Source organism: Pleuronectes platessa, chromosome 1 (genome assembly GCF_947347685.1).
Source record: "Pleuronectes platessa chromosome 1, fPlePla1.1, whole genome shotgun sequence".
Classification (NCBI taxonomy): Eukaryota; Metazoa; Chordata; class Actinopteri; order Pleuronectiformes; family Pleuronectidae; genus Pleuronectes; species Pleuronectes platessa.
In genome coordinates, this window is record NC_070626.1 from 23413050 (window position 1) to 23423587 (window position 10538).

At 43.0% G+C, this 10538-nt stretch overlaps 1 protein-coding gene across 1 annotated transcript; it reads left to right on the plus strand.

Annotated features, from left to right (window-relative positions):
* Positions 1-889: 889 nt before the first annotated feature.
* On the plus strand, positions 890-3985 carry adprhl1 (ADP-ribosylhydrolase like 1). The gene is made up of 7 exons (XM_053425025.1): positions 890-1103; positions 2533-2697; positions 2775-2900; positions 3098-3238; positions 3386-3513; positions 3599-3731; positions 3816-3985. Exons 1-7 carry the CDS (start codon positions 890-892, stop codon positions 3983-3985), a joined length of 1077 nt encoding a protein of 358 aa, XP_053281000.1.
* Positions 3986-10538: the final 6553 nt, after the last annotated feature.

Genomic DNA, 10538 nt, shown 5'->3' on the forward strand with positions numbered 1-10538 from the left:
ATGTGTGTGTGTTAACAGTTGGCTCTTATCAGCTAAATTCCCAATTCATGCCCTCATTGTTGGCTCTCATGGTAACGCACTGTCTAATGTGACTCTGACTATGTTAAGGGCCACATACAAGGAGGTGAAGGGCCAAGTGAAATGTGTTATTCACGAACATAATAGGTCGTGAATAACAGATTTGCGTCATGACTCAAAAACAGGTCAAATCTGAGGCTTAGAGGAAGGAGGGAAACTCCTGGATGCGCTGCACATGACTGGAGCGTCGATTAGCTGATGTCAGGGCAGGAGATGATTCATGAAAACAGTTTTAAATAGTGGGGTACGGATTAGAGCAGCTCAGTGGTTGGAGTGGTTGTAGGGGAGCATCAACTGGGATCACGCTGCATTCTTACCCTCCTCTTACGGGACGGGTGGGATGTCAACAAAGTCCGGCCCCAGCTGACCAGCCCAGCAGCACACAAGCATCACTTCTTCCAGTGCATCCAGCCCCCCCCCCCCCCCCCCCCCCCCTTACCCCTTCACACCCAGCTTATAGCCACTGGGGCCATGGGGATTGCCTTTTTAGGAGACCCCTGATCACTGCTGAAGTCCCCGCCGCCCCAACACAAAGAAGCTGTGGCTGATAGAGATGCTTTTGTGTGTGCGTGTGGGAGTCCAACCTTAATGAGAAACAAGCAGAGAGCTCTGATGGTTGGAAGGACGGAAGATTAATATATAGAAGAGACAGAAGTCTGTGGTAGTTCCACGTCTAGTAGGAATCTTAGTGGGCTGTTTGAATTCTTCAGGAGTTAAGATTCAGATCTGTTTGGAGCAGGAGTCGTCCAAATTCGAGAGATCTTGACTTGATCAGCTGGGACGTGCTCACGTGAGTGGAGCCCCGGACATCATGGAGAAATTCAAGGCAGCCATGGTTCTGGGTGCTGTTGGCGATGCCTTGGGCTACAGGAAGGGCCGCTGGGAAGGCTGCATCTCAGGCAAGAAGATCCAGGAGGAGCTGGCCTCCCTGGGGGGACTCGGGGCCCTGAAACTGGTCCCTGACAGCTGGCCCCTGAGTGATGCAACGCTGATGCTCATGACCACAGCAGAAGGTCTGATAACAGGTAGGAATAATATCATAAAGAGGATTTCAGATCGTATAAAAGGCAGATTACTGAGTGAAAATCACAGCAAGTTTCGGAACTAATGTGATTCTTTCTCCCTTTGAAAATGTTTGTAATGAAAATCGAAAAAATTTAACCTCAGTTATATCTACATGTTTATTTCCTTAGCTGTTAAGAAATGTATCACCACAACCCAACATATCCCCCAAATATATACATGTTAAATCTTTCTATACTTAGAAGAACCAGAATGGCTCCATCTAGTCAAAGGCTGCTGACCCCGTACTGGGTGACCAAACCTGACGCACCATGAAACAGGACGTCAAAGGCAAAATCTATGTTAATAATCCTTTGTATGAATGTCGTCACCCAAATACCATCAGGAGTTACCAAGCCAGAATATTCTAAAATAGATCACTCTGGAAAGGCTGATCCCCACATCTCCGTCACTGAACAATGGTCAGACAACTCTGTAATCTGCCGCTATCATGTTCGGGTGCAGGTGCGGCTCAAAGCCAGTGTCAGTGGTCCAGAGAAATGGTGGTGACATCTTTTGAGATTAGGAGGCCCTATTTAGCCACAATGCAACATGCCTGTACACACACACACACACACACGAACACCCACACACACCAGACAGCAGACAGCCCAAAGAGTATGGAGTGGAATGAATGCTTGAAATCAATCAAGCTGCACCAAATTTCCCACACTCATGGATATCAGTTCCCTAAATGTGCCTTTATTTTACAAAGCTAAAAGATCCTGAAATCTGCCTCCGTGTCCACCAGGTTTTGTGGAAATCTTTCTGACAAACAAGCAAACACACTAATGGAGAAACCCTCTCAGCAGAGGTAATAAAAGCAAACTGGATCCTGTGTTAAAAGGAATTATTGGAACTCATCTGAAGGGACTTAGTCTATTAAACATTATTACTCTTCTCTCAACTCCCTCTTCATGTATGGATGACTCCAGGTCTCTCCTGCCTCACCCTCTGTGTAACTCAATCTGAACCACAGTCCAGTCACAAAGATGAAAGTTCCCATCTTTCATCAAAGCGCTTAACCACTAAATCTGGTGATGCTTCTTTGTCAGCGCAGCTCTCTCTCTCTTTCACACACACACGCAAACACACACACACACACACACACACACACACACACGCCACGCACACGCACACGCACACGCACACACACACAGTACACACATAAACAAACTCTGGCAGGGAGCTGGAGACTCTGCCCATGGATCCCAATTGACCTCATGGTGTGTGGAACTGACTCCACTCACTCCACAGGCATGCTGGTCATAATCTGTGGTGAGGCAGGCTGAGGCTAAACTTAGCCTGCTCATCTCGCCTTGCATGCCAGTCATGAATGATCCTCAGTGTGTGTGTGTGTGTGTGTGTGTGTGTGTGTGTGTGTTTGTCCAGATTACTGGTGTCTGGAGGACCTGTACCGGGAGCTGGTGCGTCTCTATGTTGATGCCATGGTGTCCCTCCAGGGCAGAGCCCCTGATCCTGCAACAGTGGAGGGATGTGTTCACCTCAAACCTCACAACTTCCTGCTCGCCTGGCACACACCCTTCAATGAAAAAGGTTATTGGACATTTTTGATTTGTATTAGATAATATTAGTCGCTCCAACATGACATGAACATTTGTGTCTGTGTCCAGGGTCTGGCTTCGGGGCAGCTGCTAAGGCCATGTGTGTGGGAATGAGATACTGGCAGCCTGAGAGACTAGAAAACCTGGTGGAGGTCAGCATTGAAATCGGCAGAATGACACACAACCATCCCACAGGTGACAATGTTGGTGTTGCTTTTAACATATCTCAAAGGATCCAGTAACTGCAGACTGATCACTGTGCTGCTGATGCACTGTCAAGCATCTAGTTTGTATTTTCAGAACATTGATTTAATACTTCATTCACTATTTGGTGTCTTTGAACCGTCAGTAGACGGAACCATTGTGACTTTAAGTATCTCCCTTGTCTTCAGGTTTCCTTGGTTCCTTGACGACAGCACTGTTTGCCTCCTACGCAATCCAGGGGAAATCCCCTGTGACCTGGGGCCGGGAGCTCATGAAGGTCATCCCTCGGGCAGAGGAGTACTGCAGGAAGACCATCCGACACATGTCAGGTTAGACTCTGTTTCTGTGTTAAAGTGAAGTAGACGCCATCGATTGATCACAGTGCAGTAATTATCAGTTTCAGTCAGAGTTGTGTCTGAGAAAGCATGACTGTCTGCTGTTGTCAGTTCTGTGTGTGATTCTACATTTCTATGCAGAGTATCAGGAAAACTGGTTCTACTTTGAGGCCAAGTGGCAGTTTTACCTTGAAGAGAGACAGATAGAAACAGAAGAACAGAACAAACCTTTGTTCGCTGATCGCTATGATGCTGAGGAGACAGACAAGGTAAGTCCAGACTCAGAAAACACCAAGAAACACAAGGTTGGAGTCACCTCCACATTTACTATTGTCTGTATCCTTGTCTGCACAGATATATAAACGTTGGAGCTCAGAGGGCCTTGCGGGCCGCAGGGGTCACGATGCCCCCATGATAGCCTACGACGCCCTTCTGGCTGCGGGGAGTGACTGGTCTGAGCTGTGTAAACGAGCCATGTTCCACGGAGGTGAGAAATACAGCACTCTGCACCTGCGAGACATTTTTAAAACCCATGCTCTGCTCACTGTGTGCTCACTGTGTGTTGTTTCAGGTGAGAGTGAAGCCACAGGCCTGATCGCAGGTTGTCTCTATGGCCTCATGCACGGACTGAGCCAGCAGGTTCCCTCAGGCCTTTATCAGGATCTGGACAAAAGACAGCGTCTGGAAGAGCTGGGGGAGGCGCTCTACAAGGCAGCAGCTACAGAGAAAATAGACAAGTAATCCTGATCTTCACTGGCCTGAATCCTACTGGCTATCAGCGGAACTGCACATGACTCTAAAACCGCTTCCCTCTGTACCACACCACCCTCTAGTCCTCCTTGGTAGTGTCTCAATTATCTTAATTGGCTTTCTGTTCTCTCCTCACCTATCTCGCCCTCTTCTCCTCGATGTTTGCTGCAGCCCACTGTCCACACATCTGACATGAAGGTTTTCTACTAGATCCTGAGTCTCTTCCTACATCTGGATTCAGTTTATAGCAAGGGGGTCTGGCACAGTTTGACCTCTTGGACCAATTAATCCTGCAAAGAGTCATCTCGCTTAGAGCAACACTGTGTAACTGAGCAACAGCGCCCTCTGAAGCCACACGTGCTGTCTAATTCTTTTGGGCTGAGAACACAACTGAAAGATGGATATTCCTTCTTCCTGAACACTGAGAGCTGCGGCTGTAACAAACTCATTATTGGAGATAAATGCTAAGGACTTCTTTGTCTTTTCAACTTATCTACAGCTCGGCGTAAAACAAAAAAAAAGCTGCATAGTTTTGCTTCAAATTTAAATAACAGAACTGAGCGAAAGAAAATTCTCAAAACAATTAATTAAGAATTGTGCACTAACAACCAGAAGATAATTTCCCTTTTCCAATCCGTTCATTCTCTTAGGCTAACCTGAATTAACATTAAGCACTAAGTTTTCTATTCTGGAGTAATTTGAGTAATTAATGGCTTCTGACAGTTGATCAAGTAAGTTGTCAACATTAGGCTCATTAAACCTGATTTTCTGCTTTTATCTAAAAATATTAACTGAATCTAAGGCCCCGTACTGTATAACTATCTTTAGCTGATCAATGCATGTAAATGTGGTTGAAATTATTAAATGATTATGCATACCAGTATGAAGTTGTAGAATAGCAATTGTTTTCTTTTAATATGTATCAGTGTTTGCACTGTGATGCTGTTATCAGGTACAGTGTACTTTATTGTGAAAGCACCACGACATGGTGGATATTAATATGACATGACAATTAAAATTGACTCCGATATTTGTCACGCATGATGTACCTGTCTCTTTATCTTAACTGCCCATCGCTTCTTAATTTCCTACCAGATTTCCTCTTCTTGTTTCACAAATGTCCTCTATACTCCCCTGAACTAATCAGCTGTAACACGTCCGCACTGCTAAAACACTGCACTTCAGAAATGTACTTTGCTGCATCTCAAGGGTAATTGATTAATAAGGAATAATGAAAGGAGGAAAACATTTTAGAGATGGCTCAGAATAACTGGCTAGTTTTATTTGGTCCCTGTGAACGAACAAATTTACTCTACTAGTGTTATTTAGTTTCAGAGAGAAAGAAAGAACCTTGGCTACAGGGATTAAGTTTGACATGTCCTCTATTCTCCTTAGACCAGATTCTGGGAACACCATTATCAGCCCTGATGCCGGTATGTTGAGGAAGTTGGTTAGAGATCGCAACTGCCGTCCAGTGCTCCGAGGGATTTTTGAGAGTCTCCTGCACTACCTAACACAGTGTCTGCCCAGGCGGTCCACCGTAAACAGAAACCTGGAGAAGCCGGAGTCTGGTACTGTGGCAGCCAGAACCACAACAAAAGATTGTCCTGGTCAGAGAACGAGAGGTTCCATGAAACATTCTCAGCTTCAGACCAATTCCACAATGATTCAGTTTCCTGAGGAGGATCAGAAGATGCAGAGAAACACTGGGACCGGTTCCAAGATCTTCAAAAAATTCCGGTCCAATCCGGGTAGAGACCGATTGCCAAGCAGGTGTGGAGAAGACGTAGTTCCTCGGCGTCTCACCACATTCCAGCTCCTCCAATCTAAATTCACCAGGTCTACACCTAAACCTCCCATCACCCACCAGAGGGAGGTAGGAAGCCTGTCCTCCAGCAGAGGTGTGGCAGGTAAAAGGAGCCACAACCATGACAGTGAGCGAGAGACGCACAAGAGGGACCAAGCAAAAAGAGAAAAGGGACTGAAGAGGGGAGGCAGTGTGAAGGATATAGTTTCCAGGTTTGCAACAGCTGAGCATAAAGAAATGGGACTGAATATGAAGAAGAAACAGCCAATTAAACCAGGACTCATTGGGCGAGGGATCCTCTTATCTTCTTTGATGGAGAGGTTTGAGACCATTGCCACAGTGTGCAGGGGAAGGGACTTCAAATGTCCACTTAAAATATCCTCTGGGGGAAATGACAAGGCGGTGTCAGGCAGTATAAAACAGAAGGTGGTCTGTTACGAAAGAGGTCAACGAGAGGCAGCAGATCAAACTGTCCACAAACAAAACCGTCACAAGGTAAAGAAAAGTAAATCTCTACAGCAGTTGAAGGGAAATCCAATTGCTAACAGGCAAGAGCAAAGACCAGAGCCGACAGTGGACATTCTAACTGAATCAGACACAAACCTGAGAGAAAAAAATAATTTCAAAGTAGAACAACTGAGACAAATGGGTCATCGGCCTCAAAATCCAAAGGCTGGTCGTCACTGTTCATCAAAACATGTGAATAGCCAAGCTAACGATAGTCAAGCCACGAATAGTCAAACTAACGATAGTCAAGCTACAAATAGTCAAACTAACGATAGTCAAGCTACAAATAGTCAAGCTAACGATAGCCAAGCTACGAATAGTCAAGTTAACGATAGCCAAGCTACAAATAGTCAAGCTAACGATAGTCAAGCTACAAATAGTCAAAATAACGATAGTCAAGCTACAAATAGTCAAGCTAACGATAGTCAAGCCACGAATAGTCAAGTTAACTATAGTCAAGCTACAAATAGTCAAACTAACGATAGTCAAGCTAACGATAGCCAAGCTACGAATAGTCAAGTTAACGATAGTCAAGCTACGAATAGTCAAGTTAACGATATTCAAGCTACAAATAGTCAAGCTAACGATAGTCAAGCTACAAATAGTCAAGCTAAGGATAGTCAAGCTACGAATAGTCAAGCTAACGATAGTCAAGCTACAAATAGTCAAGCTAGCGATAGTCAAGCTACGAATAGTCAAGCTAACGATAGTCAAGCTAACGATAGTCAAGCTACAAATAGTCAAGCTAACGATAGCCAAGCTACAAATAGTCAAGCTAGCGATAGTCAAGCTACGAATAGTCAAGCTAACGATAGTCAAGCTACGAATAGTCAAGCTCACGATAGTCAAGCTACGAATAGTCAAGCTACAAATAGTCAAGCTAACGATAATGACGTAAATGACTGGAGGTCTGGAGGGGACTGTGGTCAATTTCGGACCACAGCTGATGAAACTCAGTACGTCACCAACAGGTTAAAATATGGACGTCAGGAGATGCTTTGTTTAATATCTGTCTCAGAGTGGGCCCCACCAGAACCCTGCCGGCTGTCTCCACTATCAGAACCCTTATTGAACAGGCATGTGGCGGGCATTGTGACGTGTGCTTTGTGGTCCACATGTGTGAATTCCTCTCCCAGACAATATCTGCAAGAAACCAATCCCGAGACCTCAGTGATGATACCAAATGTGAAGAAAAACAGTCCTAGTGGAGTGCTGCCATACTCTCACGGCGAGTCAACTGCAGCTGAACTCTCAAATCTAGTAGCTGAAAGCCGTACAAAACCTAAAGATCAGGCACTTTCCCCAGAAACAGGTCCTGACTCCATGGAGAGCAGAGCAGTGGAGGATCAAAATCACTCCAGAGCAGAGGACATTCCGAGACTGCTACGTAAATATGTCATCCCACGTGTTCACAGACTTCACTGTCATCAACAAGGTCCGGATCGATCTAATTCTTACTCTCAATCAGCACCAGATAGAGAAACTGTAAGTCCACCGTCACAGTCTGATACTTCCACTACTGCTCCTAATGATGCATTAATGAGAATAGAGAATTTTGAAGACATTGATATAAGCTATAATAATCTTAGTATAACAAAGATGAAACCAGCTGAGGCTAAACCACTAGAAAAAGACAAGAAGGCTGCAGCCGCAGAAGAAGAAGTAACCCTACTTGACATCGAAGACACTAAAATGCAGCAAAGACTTTCTGAGGACACTGGCAATGAGGTTGAACACAATAAGACCATTGATGTAACATTACCTGAGATTAAACCTGAGCCATACGAGACAATACAGAGGCCAAAGTATACAACAATCAACTACGGGGATCCTTCAGTCAAACAAAAATATAAACCCAAAATCATACGTTTTACTGACACCTTCACTTTTTAGGTTGTTACCAATGAACGCACGTTGACGTACGGTCAGAGAACTAGAATCAGTGTTTGCTGATCCTTCCACAGATATAATGTTGACTTATACATCAGCAACAATCACAGCTGCAGCAGCAACAAGTAACACTGGTTTCTTTCTTTGTCTTTCCACAACCAAATATATGGTAATTGAAAAGAATATAGACAATATGACAATCTGTAAAGCAAAACTGTTTATATCTGAAAACAAAAGCCATTGCTGAAACTGTATGTTGGTCTGTCTCTACAATAAAGAAAAACACAAGAAAAGGTATTGCTAACTTTGATCTAGTGTTGATTAAAAAACATTTTTCATTGTAGTATGTTTGTTTAAATGCCTTTGAGTGAATGGGATAGAAATTAATAAAGGGGTTCTACAGAAGAACAAAGATCATTAATAGTAATAATATAACACTGATGACCTCAAAGTGACCTACAACAATAATACTGTTTGACCAGGAGCTTCTCAAGGCTGAATTGTTGAAAACGGTTCTGTCAACATTTACTGTTTCTTTTTCTGCACAAAAACAGTTTTCTCTATACTTGAGAGAAAATAAATCGACCCCTTTGCATTGCGTTTCAGCCTCTGTGTATTCTTCATGGTAACACAGTATTATCTGTATAGGTAATAAATGTTAATTGAAAAAAACAAAACATTAGAACACTCATAGTGGAATATAGTAATTTTGCATTGACCTCAATTATTCTGTGTTCTGTGTGTAATGTGATTTTGGTTCAGATTGCTGTGTATATAAATCCCTTTATAGGGAACTGCTGATGAAATACATGGTCACAGTGGTTAAAAGGTTGTTTCAAAGGAAGTAAGTTTTGTTAATCTTCAATCAACACTTGATTAACTGGACTCAGACGACCTTGTCAGCCTGTGGAACAGTGCCTAGCACACACCTACGCCAAACTGTATGTGTTTGCACGTGGTGACAAGCGCTGAGAACAGACGACTGGTCACACAGCAGTGCCAAAAATGTCAGTGGTGATAAATTCATCCAGAAACATAAGTGTGTGGTATTTTGACAAGACAAAGAGAGAACGAAGCCTCATGGAACCTTCGTCTGTCCAGTCAGGAGTTTTGTGTTGTTATTGTGCGTCTGTGTTTATTTGTATGGTAGTAACACTTATATCTGATTTTAGGTAATTAGATTTAGGATATATGTGGTTTATGCATTGCTCTGGGTGTCACTATCAATAATTTGATTTATCATCACCTAACTGTTGTTTGTGTTTTTTTTTCTTTATATTTATACTCACATATATTTCTGACAGATTCCTTCGTGCATAAAAAAATACTCCAAAAGGGCTACATCAAAAAAATGTATTCGATTGTTTTTCAGCCTTTACAAGTGTCCTTTAACCTCTTTAGAGGACCTAATCGTAAGTAACTTAATCTAAACAAATTAATAAGGCTACATTATCTTCCTTTTCCCCCCAGCTTTTAAAAAAACAACATTTACAAGAAAAAGGCACCATGAACAGCGTCAGTGTTTTGTAACAGACTTTCCTGGAGCTGGATGTCAGTGTTGGGACAGTGTCTGCAGTTCTGCTCCAGTTTCTCTCATTTGCTCATAATCAAATTTAAAAAACTGGTGACTTCATTTGAGGTTTGACTCATTTTCACACCTGTCACCTTTTCCAGAAAGACATAAAGGTCCAACTCTACTACTTACATATACTGTTCATGTATGTGATTTTATTATATGAACTGAAAAGGTCATTAATTCATCATGTGTTATGTTTACCTAAAGATGTGAAAGTGTGCAGATGCTGGTAAAGACGGAGATGTTTGAGTGCCATATGTTTGAGTTTCCCAGCAGAGGCCCAGGTGAGTCGGTGTTTATTCACCTGTGCTACGTGGCTGTGCTGAAGAGGGCGTCGTCGGCTCACCCTTTGTTTTGCTGCCTTCACGTTTCATCAGACATATTAACACTGTTCAGGTCAAACGGGGGAACCTGAAGGAATTCCAGGATCAGGGGTTTATTGAGTTGCAGGCTGTTATCTGTGTAAACATTTGGAGGTTATATAACACATTATAAGCCAAATAAATATTGAATACTTTTACAAAAGGTTCTGAAATGCCTATACCTTTGTTTAAATACTGCAGTTTCTTAATGCAGAACAGGAATTGCTTCATGATCTGCTTGTTTTACATAGTTAATATACGAATATACGATAAATATATGTTTTACTGAAAAGTAAAAGTAGACGTTGTAAAACTGATCATAAGTCCTTTAACCACTCTCCTGGTATCATCCCCATTTCCTTTTAAATGTGTTTATGCACAACCTCACGACTTTTTTAGATT